General features: G+C 44.9%; 1 protein-coding gene across 3 annotated transcripts in view; it reads right to left on the reverse strand.

The window, feature by feature from the left end:
- Positions 1-5,213: 5,213 nt before the first annotated feature.
- The window catches only part of LOC146784361 (RNA/RNP complex-1-interacting phosphatase-like), a 141,818-nt gene continuing 127,700 nt past the window's right edge, over positions 5,214-19,331 (reverse strand). For all 3 annotated transcript variants that reach the window (XM_085636199.1, XM_085636198.1, XM_085636197.1), the window contains one exon: positions 5,214-7,532. In XM_085636199.1, the coding sequence (XP_085492325.1) occupies positions 7,235-7,532 (298 nt within the window). In that variant the 3' untranslated portion in view covers positions 5,214-7,234. The remainder of the gene's footprint in view (positions 7,533-19,331) is intronic.

Genomic DNA, 19,331 nt, shown 5'->3' on the forward strand with positions numbered 1-19,331 from the left:
AGGTTTTAGTCAACAGATCTCTGTCCCATCCCTTTCCCATCAGGAGGGGCACGAGGCCGGGGTGCCCCCTCTCACCGCTTCTTTTTGCATTGGCAATGGAGCCCTTTGCTTGTCTTGTCCGTTCTGATCAGTTTCTAATGGAGTGGAGATGGCCCGGCTTCGAAAAATGTAAATGTAAATTGATACTTGCATAGCGCACTACTCACCCGCAAGGGTCTCAAGGCGCTTGTACGAATACCGCTGTGGAACCCATCCTGGCTTTCCCTGTGAGGCGTCCACTCCTGGGCACCCCCAAGGTGGAGGCCAGGCATCCTTAGCGTTGTGGGGGCCGTTGTGGAGATTAAGCAAGCTATTGCCCAGAGTTGCAGAGTGGGACTCCATGATTGGAATAGGCACCGAGGCGAGAATTATCATGTCCGTGGAATTTTTGAGCCCAAGACCCGCCGAGGCGGGGAATTGAACCCTGGTCCCGGGCTAGACCTCTGCATCAGGGTCTGCCGCTCTAATCAATGAGCCACACTTCTCCAGAGGACAAGATCGCGCTATATGCCGACGACGTGCTGTTATTTTTGGCAGACCCTGCTCGGTTGGGACTCCGCTGCCTTCAGGCCTTGGATCTCTTTGAGCGAACCTCAGGCCTCCGGTTAAACCCGACCAAGTCCATCCCGGCTCCCAGTCACCCTTCGCTGGAGTGCTTTGATTGGCAGTCGACGATCCCTTTTCGGCGGCAGTCCTTCAAGTACTTGGGGATCTGGGTGGCCCTTCTCGCCGACCTCGCCTGGTCACTTAATGCCACCCCGCTGGTTTAGCGAGTCCGCGCTGACCTCCTCAAATGGCGAACGCTACCACTGAACCCTCTGGGCAGAATAGCCCTATTTAAAATGATGATTCTTCCAAGATTCCTATACATGCTCCAGAATACACCCCTCTCCTTCTCCAGATCATGGTTTTGCGAGATGGACAGCTTGGCCATCAAGTTTTTATGGGGAGGGCGGAGGCCTAGGCTGGCCCTGGTCCAATGCCGGATCCCGCCCTTTGACGGAGGTCTTGGGAGGACGAGCCTATATCTTTATTATTTAGCGACTCGACTCCTTACCGTGAACGACTGGTTTAATGGCGGCTGGTCCAATCCGGCGTATCGTCTGGAACTGCACACCCTGGGTCTGTCTAATATTCAGGGGATGCTATAAGGAAACACTGTTTCCCAAGCTCTCCCGGAGGTCACATGTGGAAATGTTCTTGACCTGGCGGGCCTCCTTGCGCCATGTACAATGGTCGGCTAAATTGACCCAGTGAACTCCCTTGTGGTGTGGTACCAAACTACGGGAGGTTGTTACTCTTTCAGGGTTCCGACCATGGGATCTCATTGGGATTTCCCTATTGGGTGATGTCTGGAGCGGAACCCACTTACGCTCCTTCCAGGACTTACAGAGCCAGTACTCCCTTCGCTCTTCCCAGTTCTTCCGATACCTGCAGCTACGCCATGCCCTCCGATCCCATTTCTCAGAGGACACCTCCTTACCCGAATATAGCCCACCTGAGTCTCAGGTCCTGACTGGTAATCTGGGGGAAGGGAGGAATCTCCCACATCTACCGTTCTCGTACAAACAACAACCCCAACTCGCTATCTCAACTCCAGGACAAGTGGGAGGGTTGGCTTGGGGCCTTGAAGGACGCTGACTAGAGGGACACACTGATGGCTCCCAAGACAATTACAGTTTCAGCGAGGTTTCGACTAGTCCAAATATACTACCTTCACACTGCCTATCTTACACTGCTGCACCTCCACCACGCGGGGCTTCGGCCCGATGCCTCCTGTCCTCGCTGCCTTCAACCCCAAGCAGATTTTTATCACATGTTATGGCTTTGTTCTGCGATCAAGAGGTATTGGGAATCTGTGACCAGAGAGCTCGCGGAGGTCCTGGGCTGGGAGGTTCCCCTTGAACCGCTGAACGCGCTTTTGGGCATCACCGAGGGGTTGGATGGCACCAGGGCTGAGAAGCTCTATCTTAACACAGCGCTGATGGTGGCCAAGAGGAACATTGCAGCTCACTGGCTGAATGCGACTACATCTACATTTGGGCGCTGGCACAGGGGAGTGGACTGGTGTGCCGCACAAGAACGACCTCTATATGCGGCCAGAGGATGCCCCAAAACGGTTTGTCAAATGTGGGCAAATGGGTCGGGGTTTTAAAGGACTAATGAGGTTTACTGCACAGTCCAGGACTGGAGTGGGAATGCCGATGTCTTCCCTATATATGTCTGCCTTTGTATGCCACGGTGATGTGTTTCAATCCTCGCCTTGTTTTATACTTCATAATCATGATTGGCACTGTTATCTTTGTTGCGATTTAAAATCAATAAAATTGGTTATGAAAAAACATTTTTTTTTTTTAAAGAAAAGCGATAATGATGGCAGTGCAAGTTTCTGTTAATTAGTACCGAATTACTTATGTATAGCAAGCATTCAGAACTCGGTTTGTGCCTGTGGACATTCATTTTCTGCAGCCCATCACTTATTTTTCATCTTCAGACTCCGACCAAGAGCAAGAACAAAAAAACAGAAAAGAAAAAAAAAAAAAAGATGGAAGAGAAAGACAAGAAAACAATGAGAAGGGAGAAGAGAGGGATCAAATAAACTGCTATAGCAAGATAAAGACATGAAGTGGATGGTGATGGATGAAAGTTTTGTGACTTGGACTCAAACTAGGCATCCTTGGTATTTGGTAAAGCTAGCACTCCACAGCACGCTTCTAAGCAAACCTTTACTTTGGGCCATGGTACTTTTTTTTCTTTCTAATAACACTTCGCAGATATCTTACGTCCAGGACCTACTGATCACCTGGTCTTTGATGGAAGAAGCCCAAGAGACCAGCTTGGAAGACTGATAGGAGAGGATCCAGAAATAGGAGACTGAAAGAGGATCAGAAGAAAAATCTCAAATGTTGCAAGCCAGCCCAAGGTAACGGAACACCTACAAGTTCAGTGAAATGGACCATAGCAGAGTTGCAGTAGTATCCATAAGATTAAAAATAATAATAGGGGGGGGGGAGACAGGTGGAATAGAAGGGACAAAGTTAAAAAAGTAAGAAGCAAGCCGAATACGTCATTCACATATCACATGGTGAAATAGCTGAGATTACCGTGGCAACAAGATTGGTCTTCAAAACAGAAGATAATGTGCACAGTAGACCATATTCACATCATCTAAATCTAGACACATAGCTTAATAGAATAGCATGCTTCAGAGGCTAAAACTGATCAGCCTGATGAACTGGGAGCTTAGCCTCCATTTATCAGGCAACCCAGTGGTGGAGGAAAATTCGGCCACTGTCTCACAAAAGTACTGAGTGTTGCACTTCATTCAACTAATCCACCTAGCGCAGCAATCTATGTTATTTAAAAAGCATGCCAATACCTTAAAACATTTTTTTTTAAATAATGGTGTCCTGGCACTAGATCGACTCATCAACCTCTGCTAATCACTTTGGAAATAGGTAGGTTTGACGCTTCCTTCTAAAAATCAAGCAATTCTTAATGTTGGGGAGGTCTAATGATAACTTATTCCACACTGGAGCCACTAGAAAGTAAAAAGGAAAGAACTCCCACCCTGGATGTTTTTTTTCTTGTTACAGTTAGCAGACACACTGTAGTGGGTGCAGATTACAAGTTTGAACATGCATGGTAATCAAATCAACAATAAAAGTATGAACTGTTCCTTAAATAGTTTAGTTTTCTGACACATGCACAATGCCTTAAAACGGATTCTCATTTCAGTTGACAGCCAAAGATGTTGTGAGGGATGATGGGATACAGAGACAACACAGTAGATAAAGCACGCATCTTACTACCATCTTCTGAATCATTTGAAGCCTATAAATGGCAACGTAGGGAGTATTTTCTTCAATACCCTCTGATGACCAAAACAGGAAAAGGACAGTTTACCGATTTGTGACCTACAACCCAACTTATCATCAAGGTACAACCCAAGATTTCTAACCAGATTCACAAGGGTTGGGGAATATCCAAGAGCTTCAGGAAAACAATCTTCGGTCCCGACTGGGCATCAACGCAGATCAAGATTTCTGTATTGAGTTTAAATTACAAAAATGAGGCTTCATCCATCATGCTATGGCTTCCATACAAGTTTCGAAGTTAGTTCCAGCCTTTCAGGAGCAACCACTCTTATCAATAATAATCTGAGTGGCATCCGTGTATTTTATTGTCTAATCAGAAAGATCAGATAGGACAGAGGGGAAGTAGAAAGTAAATCATGTCAGGCTCAGCGAAGACCCTTGTAGAACACAACAATGAGACTTGGAGACGCTGGACATAAATGGTTGCTGCATTTTTTCGCTGACTCGATTCCTTTCAATAGGTCTCAATCCACTTCAAGGCCTTATTCTCAATGCCTATATCTGCGGTCCTTAAGCTGTGGTCCGTGGACTGCCAGGAGTTTGCAATGGTTCAGACAAATAATATCAACATGAATATATAGGTTTATATTTTAGCTTAACGTATACTGGTCCCTGTGTTTTTGTGTATTGATTAGTGTCTAGAAATGTTTTAGGCCTGGGCCCCCGATTCCAGTAGGGATTTCATAGGGGTTCAAAGAATAGGCTGGTCATGGATCTATGGGTGATCCTGATCTAACTGAATTTCCCATCTCTGCCACTCCTTTAGAGATACTTTCTGGAAGTGCTGAAGCTTTAAATTACATACTTGGGAGACTATGAACATCCTTATTTAGTCAATTCCACATGTCAGCTGTCTCATGTAGAATTGTCGTAGATATTCCGGAGATCACTAATAAATCGCAGGCCAGTGCTACACATTCTCAGGCTAGCCGGTGTTGTCTTGAGGCATGCTGGGTCTGAAAACTCCTTTACTATATTAAAGACCTCATTGGTTTTATTTTTTGCCCTGGTTATCCTGTTGGCATAATAAGAGGCTTTTACTTCGCTGATTTTCTTTTAAGAATTGCGTAATGCCTTGCCATGTTTCTGAGCTACTTACAGATTAGCTCTTGTGCCATTCTCTCTCAAGACTAATCATTTTTCTTCACAACGTTAATTTCTTTACTGAACCTGCTTGCCGAAGGATTCCCTCTAAAGGACCTGTTAAACTTTAGCAGGGATATGTTATCAATGTTTTTTTTCAATCCAGATACTGACTTTATGTAGAGGAATAATACCTGACCGTGTTATAACACATTTTGGCAAATTCTTGATTTAATATATTAGCCATAATTCCCACTGTTGTCATGTAACATTGGGTAGGTATGTTCCACATTCAGGTATTTATGCTGTTCTTCCCCAATGGCAACACAGGCCTTAATCAGAAAACAATCAGTCCACCCCAACTGCAAGACTTCCACAATCACAAGCTGATAAAGATGTGATCAAGACAATACGTGTTCGGCCCTCAAACAGTTGCTCTAGAACCAACAGATTCATCTGTGTTTGACCTCATGATCACAAGTTTAAATGCCAACAGTACAGATCGAGTTAAGTAACAATAAACATCAATTATTCGGCACCAAGTTACCCTTTTGCATGAACGAGCGGTTTACAAATACATGTTATGTTGTCCAACAGACATCGCTAAGATGACCTTTCAGTATAAAACTCTATTTTACACATGGGACAGACTCATGAACTGGATGCTTTTTAGCACATTTCACCTGCAAAGTAATGGTCCAGTGAGTTAGACTCTCGCTGACGTGTCATCTGCAAACCAAAAATCAAAATCCAAGCAGGTCAAACTAATCATGCCATTCTTCCACAGCTGATAAGAGGACCATTAAGTTGAGTAATAGCAAAACCTGCTACGTATCAGAATGAAACGGCAATCCTGCAGTAAAATGTGCTACATAAATACAAGCAGCATAGCCAAACATCAAATTCCCTTGTCCCTCAAATTCTTGGACTTTAGCTATTTTAGTTGTTCACACTCCTAAGGAGGCTTGGTGGCCAACAAAGAGCAGGTACTGTGCCCATCTGTAAGGGCCATTTTATCATTGTAAGCAAAACCACATTGACTGAAGAATCTATGAACTAGACAGCTCTCAAAGGTTTGATTGGGGGGAGGGGGGGGAAGACAATTAGGGTTGCATATACCAAAAATAAAAGCACTTTAAATAAAGAAAAATACATGCCATTCACGTAACAGCTAAATCAAACAAGGCAGCGAAAAACAGTACAAAAAGAAAAAACGTCCATGGGTAAAAGGCTTGTAGGAAAGTGGTTAAACAAAGAGAAAAGAAATACAAATAATAAGATATACTGAGAATTCACAAGTTTCTAATATCATAATCCATGATTACAATGTCCAGCCCCATGCGGTCAACGGAAGAAAAACACAGACATTTTACATGTATTCTGATGACTGGTGATATATACACCAAGCATTAATATGGGAGTACGTTGGGACGGTGCAAGCCCTATCCACATGAAATGGTAACGTTTAGATCTACTTCGCTGAGCATGGCCTAGGTAACAGACTGTTCACACGTAAACCAATATGGTACCTTGTGCTAGACTTTCAGCTGCAATTGCAACAGGAGTAAATACAGGTGCATAATGGATTAATATAAAAAAAAAGCCATATTTAAAATGCTATGGAGTCTAATAGTTCATTGCCCTAGTTTCTGCAGGATAGGGTTTTAAGTTGAGGATTCGTTCCCTGGTGTCTAATCCACTCTAAGGAAACAGGTGAACAAAAATTAGCAAGATTTTGCCTGATCCTGGACAATAAATGTAAAGGTTTACGGGAGTATCAACATCACAAACAGCAAAGAAAATGCAACCCCCTGCCCTTCCCAAAAAACAGAATAACTACTTAAAAGAAATGAAGAACTCTGATAGTTACCCTAGTAAAACAGCCGATCTTGCAAACCAGTGAAGTTATTCACCTGCAATGAAGTGCAAAAGAAAAGTCCATGCAACTTCAAACTTCAGCAGCAAGGTTTGACATTTTAAAAACCTTTTTATTAACAAAAAAAATATGCTAGCTTCTCCGAGACGCTTACGTAGTTTCAAGGTTCAAGATAATTGTTTCGAAGCTCAAAGGGAGTCTGGAAAATACCCTCTGAAAATGATACGACTTGTGGTTAAGATCCTGTTAAACTAAAATGACATGTTTGGCCAATTAGTGCGTATGTTTTTTAAAGTTATCTGCATGGAAAGGGCAGAGCTGGCGTATCTGTGATGCAAGTTCCGCTCATGTTTTAGCCTCATGTTTCTTTGTGTTTCTGGCTTTTATAAGTCATACTTTTCCCACCAGAATCATGGGACCGCCGTCCTGTTGCCCCCCGTTGCTGCTTTATGGGAGAAGGGAGGGCTGGTGGATGAGAAAACTGTGGCTCTTCATAATCCATATTAGAGAATTTGGTGTGCTGGGGAGCGGGTGCAGTCTGTTCCCACTTCTGTGGTCGTCTCCAGTCCTCGTCATGCCAGGGCCTGTGATGACGCTGATAGGGTGGATAGTGACGCTCGTTCTGCCTATCGTACCTGCTGTATTGAGAAGGCACCCTGGGGGGAAGAGAGAGAACAGCAAGTTAATGATCAAAATGACGACAGACAAAGTCAATCTTTCGCACTTTGGCAAGGTCTTCGCTCACTACATCTTACGATTTAGTCTTCAAGTATATGTACTAAAATGAAGGCCTTGCTATATAAACGCATGTCCTTTGCCTGTAAACTGAAAGTCCGTTAATTTCAAAATTCTTTCACCACGTCATGATCAAAATTTACCACAACTACCCCCACACACCGAAGGCCTAGTGCAACTCCACTGTTTACATCAAGTGGAGACAACAATTTTAGAAATAGTGGTAAATCAGCAAATACAAACCCACAAATTCTTTTTTTTCACTTAAGAGCTAAACATGCTGATGTGAAATTCTCAAACGCTCCTACAAACTATGCCACTTAACATGACAAAAACTCTGACCTCCAGAAACCAAGCATACAAATAAGGCCACTGAACCCACAGTCAGTTAGGTAATTTTACATCGGCTCTCAAGATACATATACTATTTTTCTAAACTGGATGAAAGGCAACAAGTCATTCAACAAAATGCTTAAATATATCCGATGAAAATTTGGTAATTACTTTTTGCTTGGAATCTAACATTTGTGAGCTATTGGGCAATGTTATAGGGGAATGATCCTGTTAGACTGTGCAAGAACCTGGAGGAAAACAACCCCCCCAGGGACAGAACTAACTGTTAAAATGTTTTAGTTTATAAGATTTCAAAAAGTTAATGGAAATTGTTATACTGACTCAGTTCTTACTCTATCGATCCTAAATGAGTAGTTGTGTGACGAGGGACAACGCGGCTCATGAAGAGTAAGAGGATTTATTAGATTACAAGATATATGACCAGTCTGAGCAGCATCTCATTAAAGCTGACCGGATAGGGTTGGAAAGTTTAGTACCTTCACATTCTACCAGCACATCTTACATTCTAGCACCAAAATAACAATACTACTAGGCTATAAAATACCCCACCACCCCAATAATAATTTACTAGAATACCAAGGGATAAACACCACAAGACAACAAAAACACAAACTAACTGACCCCACAAACATTTAAGGCAATGCAAAAATATCATACATAATCCTTCAATTTCGAAGGTGGAGTCATTTGGTGCATACTTCTTCTATGAGGCATCTGTTCTGGACGAGGTACCGGATTATTTTTTTTGCCATTCCTTCAGCTCTACATCCTCACGCCTTGTAACATTTCTCACATTTCAGCTGTTACTATCATCTAATACCACCGTAAACTTTCTGCACACATTTGGATGCACCTTTTTTTCACACCTGTCAAGACTAACATGCGCAAAATCACCCAGCTTCCACTCACACCCTTTTCTCCGCAACTCACCATCCAAACCCTTTCTGTACTTCATCTGAGTTTCACAAACATTATTGCACAATTTAGCCTTGTTCAGTATCTGCACATTCCCTTTCTTCGTCCTGCCAGGAACAGCTCCGGTATATGGTACTCAACCCTTCAATACAAAAATTGTGACAATCCTGTAGTTGAGTGCGCATTCTTCTGTAACTCAATACCATCTTCTTGACCTCATCTTTGCAATCTAGCTAACTTTCAATAGGCAGCTGCACATTTTTACTCAACTAAATCTTTTTACTAAAACATTTGCATATAGACAACCAATCGCTGTCACTCAATGTTTCACCCCACCATGTACTAGGTTCCCTTCGAACTCCTCTGGTACAAACTGCAGACCATTATAAATAATGATCTCTTCGGTGTATCCTTCCCCACAGAACTCTGCCACTACCTTACATTTTACTTCACTCACCAGGCCCACTACAAACACAAGCCAGGCAGCCTCTCATAAACCGCTCTACATCCCGATCCATACCTATCTGGGAAAGATCCACCCACACTTTTCCTTTCATAGAAGACATCCCGCCAAGTCTCAGGATTTCATTCAAGCACAACAACTCAGACCATACTAATTTGTAATCAGTCAAACCAGTATCTCATCAAAACTTGTTGTCCAGCTCCTTGGTAACAAATCCATCACCTGCAAAAGTACTTCCCACCTTACCAGAGTCTCTTTCCACTCATCTTACGATACTGTGTTTAAACAGATTTGCTCTACCTCAGTCACCAACCAACTTTCTTTACTTTTTTCCTCAAGTATTAATAATCGAGAAAGACAATCAGAATTCACACTTCTGGTGCCAGAGACATACCTGGTAACAAACATTCCTGCAACCTATAGATCCAGTTGGCTATTCTTAGTGTAGGTTGGCCAGTTCCTTTGATGGTGAACAAATCTACCAAGGGCTTATAAATCGGTCCTCAACTCTTAACTCCGTACTCCATATATAATTCTTAAAAAGTGTTGGTCACCTCACAACAGGCTAAAGTCTCATTTTTAATGGTGAAATAACTTGCTTCAGCAACACTCATCGTCCTGGAAGCTACCACTCTTTCCAGACCCCTAGAGGATAGGTATTAGCACAGCACCTAAGCCATGCATGCTAGCATCAATAACAGATGATCTCTGGGTTAAAAATGTTCAGTTCAACTGCATTTACAATGCACCTTTTTATGTCTTCAAAAGCGCTTTTGACACTCCAGTGACCGTTTGAATTTTTGCCCTATTAGCATTAATGCTCTCATAGGTTGCGCTCTATCTGAACAATTATCTACAAGTTTAGCAGAATACTACACCAACCCTACAAAGGATTGAAGCAGATCCTTGTCCTGAGGACGCAGATTATTCTCAATGGGATCCATCAATATGGGCCCAATACCTTCTGCAGACAAATTATGTCCAACATACCCCACCTGCGAGACTGCAAATTTAAATTTTTCGACTTCCTCCATAGTTATATCTAATATTGAGTAATTTTCTCAATAACTCATCATGGCTCCCTCTGTCTCACCCCCAAACTAGGACGACATCCTGGAAGATTCTTACTCCGGGTAAGTCTAATTTTTTGCATGGCACGTTACAAAAAAGCTGAGGCGGTAGCTAATCCAAATGGCATTTGAACAAAAAGATAAGCACCTTCCAGTTTTACAAACAATGTCAAATGTTTAGTCAGGATGAAATAATATTTGATGGTATACGCTTAACAAATCTTAGGTTGAATTATATTGTCCTCCCTTCAAACTAGCTAACAAATTTATATCGGGTAAGGGATGGTGATAAACCCCTGTGTTGTTGGGGTCTCCAAGATCAATGCACTTCCTGATCTTACCATTGACCTTGCGAGCTAGGACTATAAGGCTCACCCTGGCCCCTGATGGCTCTATAAAATTGTTCTCACACAATCTGTTTAAATCTTCTTTCAAAAGACCTCCTAAGTCCATCTGACCACTATGTACCTTGTGTATGGTCAGTGTGGTCCCCTCATTAAGAATGATCTTATGGGTAAATATTTTTAGAACACTCCAAACCGTCTCCAAATATGTTAGGAAACTCCTGTAACCATTTATGTGTTTTAACTTGCGGTATTGCCAATACTTTCTCCTTTTTGTTCAGATCCAATACAATTCCCAATGCTCGTTGCTCTCTCCATCCCAATAAGGCTCTTCTTTTTTCTACAACATAAATTCTTCAGGTGGCACATCAATTCTTAAAAGATATTTCAAACTTTGATATCAGATTATAGGTAAGTTCTCCCTGCAATACTCTACTGGCTCCACATCAGTTTCCAGTTTAGTCCACCTCTCATTTTTGTTTTATTAATTTCTTTTTATAAAGACCATGACAACATCACAGAGTGCAAGCAATGCAATTCAAATGTCATGAAAGTCTGGCATACACTACATACAGTTCTATATCATCACATGCTGTGTACATAAAGTGAACATTAGCGTATCAGGGTGTTGATTCTCCCAGGAACAGGTGTGCCAGCAGCATAGAAGGTTCATATATGTTCCCCCTGTATGAGTTTCATTTCCCCCATATTTGTATCCATTTTCTGGGGCAGCCTTGTGATACATATACTGTTTTTTCCTCAATAGTCCACCTCTCATTTAACACTTTGGTGGTCGAAATGACTTAATCACAGAATATTTTCTGATGTCAGATGCAGCTCTATCATATAACGCAAGCAATTCAACATAATCATCTGAATCAGATTCCTTTCCCAATGAATACTTGAAATTGGGCTGAGCCAGGTTTAGCTGCTACTCGTCGCCACTGAAAGTTATGTGATGAGGAACAATATAGCTACCGAGGGGTTGAAGAAAGAAGATTTATCAGAGTACACGATCTACAAGGAACCCGAGCAGGATCTCAGTACAACTGCCTGAACAGGGTTGCTAAGTTTCATATCATAACATCATATTCTACATTCCAACACCAAAGAACAATATGACTAGGCTATAAAATACAGCATTAACTATTACCAACAGACTTGCATCCAGTGCTGGGATCTCCAACTGCCTCTTTGGGGCTTTTCAGAGCTTGTGCACACCAGCACTGTACACCATGTGGTACTACCCTGCACATAAACGTCCTTGCATTTCCCTTCTTCAAAAAAGGAGGCAATCTATGTGTGCTTTTGACTCCTTGCCAAGGATCGGGTGCAAAAAGTCTAGGGACAAAAAGTAATCGTAACTTTAACCTTCCTCTTTGATTCTCAACAGCCAGCAACTCAATGGTTAATGTACCAACCTGGCCTGGATCAATTTTGGACCAAAGGGCACTAGCCTGAAGGAAACAGATGCATTAGATGACTTCGGACAGCCTCACTGACTATGAAAAACAGCTTCTCATGCCCATTCCAATAGGCTGCAATGTCATCAGAGTAAGTGTTGTAGGTTTCCATCAGCACTACCATCTCAGACCACAGGTCACTGAAATATTTGCATAGGCATACAGAGAGGAAAAACATGCACTGTCAATTTAGGGCAGCTAAAGAGAGCCACATTCCAAGAATGCAGGAGGGTGGCAGGTAGTTCTTACATTCTTTTTTACACTCTGAGCAAACTCTTCGAACCAAGGACGTGCCAATTTTCATTCATTTTTAGAAGCACTTTTCATTTCATTGCCTCATTTTTCAAGTAATTCTAGGACGCACATTTCACTTTGAAGCATTCTTTCCTACGAAAAGATGGGTGTAATCCTCATGTTGACAGCAGCTAGTGAACAAAACTGTTGATATAATGTTATGGTCAAATAATACTCAAACTATTTTTTCCCCCCCTTCAGTTTTACATATAATTTGCTGCAAAGAGGGTAAATAGGGTTTTTATACAAGAGTCCTCCTGTCTCCATACTCCGCTTATAATCTGCAAAGGTCCCTTGGAGGCAGCCTAGGACTTCTGGAAGAAAGCACATGATGCTAAAAGACAGGAGAAGCAAATACCTTTGACAATGAGGTACCAAGGCACAAATTTGTTTTAACAATTTTTTTCAGCAAATTTTCTAGGCTTTTGCAACGTTATTTTATTCACTGACAGCAGCACCCGATAGTCAGTGTGGGAACTAGGCACATAATGTGCACAAAGCTATTTGTCAATTGACTCCACCTTCACTACCTGCAGGACATGGCAGTCAGCCAAGCCCTATGGGGAAAAGGACTAGCCTTCAGCCAGGGTCCATAATTGCAGTATGTTAGCTTCCCATTTTAGGTCACGCCTAGGCAGTGCTTGCGCCGGTCTCTTTGTGACATGCTGTATCTTGGATATAGGCTTGAAAAAATGCCTATCTTTTTCATTGGTCCCTGTTGCTGTCCTTTACAAATGCTGGCTTTTCATTGGTGAATACACTTAGTTCCTCCTTTTGGCATTCTGTATCCTCCCATGAGGACTGGCCCGCTACATGCGTTTTTACTGTTCAGGTTATTTATATGGTGAGAGAACTCTAGTTTTAGTTAGGCTGCCTCTTTGCTCCTTAAGTGTTCTGTTTACTTGTGCAATGAAACTTCACTCTTGCGGTCCGTCGCCTATCCTTAATCTTCCCATGACTCTCCCTCACGCCTCCCCCTTCCCCCACCTCGACCTCCCACAACACTGCCCCAGGCTCCCACTAGGGAGGGGGTGGAGGCATTTTGTTCAGCGCCACATTGGTGCCCTTTCATGTTGGGCTGTAAAAGCTTCTTGTTGAGCTGTTTGGCAAAACACTCCACCACACAGAGGACAGCAACACCAAAGTTAGGGAGACAGGCATCCAGCTCTCAGCAAGCAACCCTCTTAACAAGCATTTGTAATGCAATAGGTCTCACTTTACTCAAAGTTTGAGCGATTGGCATTGTAAATGATAATGTTAGTAGGTGTCCCTGTGGAGTTGTAAAGGGACCGCTATTAGCCACAAAAGGTTCTGCACCCTTACTTATGTTACCGTTGGGAAATATATAATTTAAATTTTTTTTTTTTAAAAAAGCTCAATTTAACAAGCATGGTTATTAAGGCTCCCGGTTTTCCGTTTTTACCAATAAATACAGACAGAAATCATTTATTTTCCTGTCTGTATTTATTGTGTATAAAAACGGAAATTAGATAGTTTGAGAGATTCTAAATGCTCAGTCATGACTGCCAGGCCAATAGCTGTGTGGATTGACAGGCAAGGGGTTTAAAAGAATATAGGGAGTTTAATAGAGAGTCTTAAACATCAGTAGATTTACACAACCATGATATTAAAATTTACATATTTTCTTACAAGTGCATATTTTCCCCCCTGAGTGGGTATATATCATTGAAATCTGTCAGGCGTTCAGGCACGAGTGTACATTAACTGGTTAAAAAATGCAGAAATATACACATTTCAGATTTTTTTTTTCACAAGACCTAAAGTAAATATGGATAAATACAGGTAAAATTGGCAACAAATAAAAATGGATAAATACAGACGGAAATGACAAAAATATAAATACCATAGAACCAGGAGCCCTAATTACTATTAATGGACACTAAGACAAAAGAAAAAGTTACTTACCTTCGGTAACGATGTACCTGTAAGAGACATATGGTAGCTATAGATTCCTTACCTTAGAATTGCCCCCAGGCGGCAGATTGGATCCAGAAATTTCTCTTAGCAGCACCCCTGCGCGTCGATGGTGGCGTCGGTCGACTCTGCGTCCGTCATCGGTGTCGTGGGCACCAAGATGACGTTGCAATCACTATTTAGAGGCCACCCCTGAGCACTGACGTCAGTTCTGACACAACTTTCCATGCCAGAGCACAGACTCATGCAAGACACGGACCACTGGTGCACATAACTAGGGCCATGGAAGTGAGTCCCTACCCCTAGAAGTCAGTTCACAGAACAGGGAGGATGGGTGGGATGGTAAGGAATCTATAACTAACATGTCTCTTACAGATAAATCATTACCCAAGGTAAGTAACTTGGTCATCTGAAAGATACACTGTTAGTTATAGATTATTTACCTTAGAAAGATACCCTGGCAAAGGTGGGTCTGCAAACTAAGTTCACACCAGAAAATCCTGGAGAACAGAAGGGCCAAAATAGCCATATCTTGGACTTGGCTGTCTAAGCAATAATGTTTAGTAAACATGTGCAGTAATGACCACGTGGCCACCCGACAGATGTCAATGAGTGGAACTCCACGTCCCAAGGCAGTAGTAGCTGACGTAGCCCTGGTGAAGAGGGCACGCAGTCCCACTGGAGCTTCCCTTTTCGCTGGGGAATAGCAGCTTTTAATACATAGAACAACCCACTGAGATGGTACGTTTTTGCACAGCCCAACCTTTCTTGGCGCCCACATAGCCAACAAAGAGTTGACCGTCCACCCGGAAATCCTTTGGGTGGTCGAGATAGAAAGACAGCACACGTTTTGGGACCAGCCAGAGGAGCCTCTCCTCCTCCTCCTCCTTGTAAGGGTGCAGAGGTGGGAAGAAGGTGGGCAAAGTGATGGTCTGTCCTATATGGAAAGAGGTAACCACTTTGGGAAGAAAAGACGGCCTTGTGCGAGGACCACTTTGTCTGGATAAACAGCTAGAAAAGGAAGTTCGGAGAATAGAGCTTGAAGCTCACTCTGCAAGCAGAGGCGATGGTGACAAGGAAGGCAGTCTTCAGAGTAAGGAGTCTGATAGGGCAGTTATGAAGAGGCTCAAAGGGAGCATGCGAGATATGTCAAAACAAGATTCAAGTCCCACTGAGGCCTTATGAACAGAGGAGGAAAGATGAGTAATGCCCTTTAGAAATCTATTTACAATAGGGGGCTCGAAAAGAGAAGGCTGATCAGGACGGCGAAGAAAGGTAGCCTTTAAGTGTGCCCAGAGCAGAGCCCTGCTGGGGTAAAGACAGAATGAACAAGAGTACCTCCGAAAGTAGGCCAGAAAGGGGATCCACAGCCTTTGTTGTGCACCATGCCACAAACTTATTCCATCTACAGACATATACAGACTTCGTGGAGGGACGCCTGGCTGCCAAGATGACATTACTGACTTCGAGAAAAAGCTGTCAACTGCCCTCGCTCAATCTCCACACAAGGAGGTGGAGGCTGGACAGGTTTGGGTGGAGGACCGTCGCCTGCTGCTGCGACAGAAGGTCCTCCCGAAGAGGCCTTCCGATTGGAGGATCGATGGCCATGCTAAAGAGCTCAGGGTACCAGACTCTTCGTGCCCAGTCCGGAGCCACAAGAATGACTTGGGCCTGGTCGAGCTTCATCTTCTTCAGCACTCTGGGCAGAAGGGGTACAGGCGGAAGGGTGTACAAGAGGCCGCAGGTCCACTTGCGAGGAAAAGCAACTTGGAGCGAATGCCGCCTTGGAAATTACAACATGCAAAACTGCTGACACTGCTCGTTCGCTTCGGTGGTGTACAGATCTAACCAAGGCTCTCCCCACTGCTGAAAGAGACCTAGCACTACGTCCGAGAGAAGACACCATTCATGATCCATCATGCACTGACGGCTGAGAGAACCGGCCAGGTGTTGAACCACCAGGGATATGCCCTGATGTTCCAGCCATGTCCAAAGGCGAAGAGCCTCTTGACATATTGTACACGACCCCACCCTGCCCTGTTTGTTGCAGTACCACATGGCGATGGTGTTGTCTGAGAACACCTGCACTACTCTTCCTTTGATAGAAGGAAGGAAGGAATGCCTTCAGTGCCAGACGAATCGCCTGGAGCTCTAAAAGGCCGATGTGGAGACCGGACTCCACCGGAGACCTCTGATCTCCACCTCTCCCAGGTGGCCGCCCCATCCCAGAAGTGACACGTTCGTCACCACTGTCCACTCTTGTTGGGGGAAGGGAGAGGGATCTGAAACTGACCCAATCTGGGTTCATTAGCCACCACTGCAATTGACGTGCAGTCCACTCCAAAATCTGGACGTCAGAAAGATTCCACTGATGCTGTGCCCACTGGAACGGCAGATCCCACTGCAGAGCCCGCATATGCCATCTGCCATGAACCACAAGCAGGATGCAGGATGCCCAGCAGCCTCAGGGTCAATCTCACCAAAATCCAGGATAGAGGCTGAAACATCAGTATCACAGCCCAAGTATCCCAGACATGCTGTTCAGGAGGATGAACCAGAAACTGCACCGCATCCAGAACTGCTCCGATGAAAATAAGCTTCTGAGAGGGAGTTAGGTGTGACTTCAGCATGCTGATAGTGAACCCCAGCAAGTGCAGGAGGTCCACCATAGTCTGGAGGTGGGAGACGACAGCCTGGGGCAAGATTACCTTCAACAGCCAGTGGCCCAGAAAGGGGAAGACTGGAACCCCTGATCTGCGCAGATGAGCTGCAACATTCGTGAACACCCGAGGGGCGCTTGTAAGACCAAAGGGTAGCACAGTAAACTGAAAATGCTCGTGGCCTACCATGAACCGTAGGTAACGCCGGAGGGCTTGTTGGACGGGAATATGGAAATATGTGTCCTACTAGTCCAACGCTACCATCCAGTCTCCAGGGTCGAGGGCATACAGGACCTGAGCCAATGTAAGCATCTTAAACTTCTCCTTCCGGAGGAAGCGGTTGAGGGTCCTGCGGTCTAAGATAGGACACAGGCCTTTGTCCTTCTTGGGTACCAGAAAGTAGTGGGAGTAGCAACCACGACCTACTTCTGGCACAAAGACCCTTTCAATAGCTCCTTTGGCTAAGAGAGCTGCAACTTCCTGGCGGAGATGGGCCAAGTGATCCTGTAAACCGTTCTGCCTAGTGAGTCAGCGGTATCCAGCACACATCTGATGGTGAATTTGGCTGCGTCTCTACCCTCTGCCACTGCGAGAACGGACCGGTTCTCCTCTGGGCACTGTGGCAGCACTTGCACAACCGTATCCCACACTGTATGGGTATAACAGCCCAAGAGGCATGCGGTATTCACCGACCACAGCACTAAGCTGCCAGAAGAAAACATCTTCCCAAGATGGTCCACCTTCTTGCATTACCTATCTGGGGGAGCAGTAGGAAATGCTCCCTTCGAGGATGAGGCTTGGACCACCAAGCTCTCGGGTGTTGGGAGAGAAAAAGTGGGTCGGCCAAGCGGTGGCGTCAGGCAATCATCCTGTCCACAGAAGCCCCTGTGCTGGACTTGGAACAAGTGCCCAGAGGGACGTCCGAGAGGGTTTCATTGAAAGGCAGAAGTGGCTCAGAAGATGGCCGCTGCTGGTTGAAGCACCTCTGTCAGGAGGTTAGTCCTGACTGCCACTGTAGGAAGCTCCAGGCACAAGGCCTCAGATGCCTTACAAAACACCACTGCATATGACGCATAGCCACAGTAGGGGGGGAGAAAGCATGGCAAGGTCTGGGGAGGTATCCAGACCACTGGCGTCAACCAGGTCCTCTCGCCAGTCCGGCTCCACAAGTTGGTCAGCTAAAGGGTCTACACACCCCTCCCAGTCCTTCTCACCCTCCACTGGTTGCCAAGCAGGCCTGAAAGGAACACCAGGGATGAACAGAGGCATAAACGTGCCTTCCGGCACCGGTTCTGACATCGGTCAAGCACTGTGTCCAAGTCGGGGGTGAGGCTAGGGTCGACACCAGCAGAGTCGGCAAAAGTACCATGAGGTCAACAGGCGTAGATCCGGATCCAGGCCTGAATCCTCAGGGGCTTCCGGCATCGAAGTCCCAGAATCCCCAGCAGAGTCAGCAAGGCCCGAAGGCGCGCCGGCAGAGTTGGGCTGCCCAAAGTTGCTGTGTAGTGCTTCGTAGAAAGCTCGAAGCGGGCAGGGGAAGCTCCGGCACAGGGAAAAGGGGGGGTGGAGGACTGGAAGCCATCCCTGGAGCAGGCTCCGAAGACAGCTGGAGAGCAGCGACGCTCCAGGTCCCGCGTCAGCCGACCAAGAGAAAGCAAAGAGCAACGCTGCTTCTTCTCCTTGTGCTTTGACTTACCTGAGGATCTGGAAGACTTGGAGGATGAATGATGGTGGTGGTGGTTCCGCGATAGTTCCCCGAGACCTTCCTCGCGACCGGGACCTCGAGCGACGTTGAGCCCACTGCAGGGCCTCCAACAACTTTACAGACCGCTCCCGCAAATACATCAGATTCATGGCCCGGCAGTAGGAGAACGACTTCGGTTTGTGGTCACGCTTCAGGCACCAAAGAAACACGAGGTAACAGACAGGCAGTAACAGGCTTCGCACGGTTTAAACCCGATCTGATGATGGGACATCCCTCGTACACCAGGAGTCGAAGACCCAAAAAAGAAGTCTACAAAAGTCGAGAAAAAACAGAAAGAAAAAAAAAAAATGACTAAAGGGGTAGCTCTCTCTGGATCTGCGCAAGGCTGGCACGGAACAAGAAAGAACTGGCGTCAGCACACACGAGCAGCATCTAAGTAGACATTGCGACGTCATCCTGGCAACCATGCCTATGGACACGACCAACGCCACCTACCAATGCACAGGGGTAGTGCTAA

Source organism: Triturus cristatus, chromosome 11, assembly GCF_964204655.1.
Source record: "Triturus cristatus chromosome 11, aTriCri1.1, whole genome shotgun sequence".
Lineage (NCBI taxonomy): Eukaryota > Metazoa > Chordata > Amphibia > Caudata > Salamandridae > Triturus > Triturus cristatus.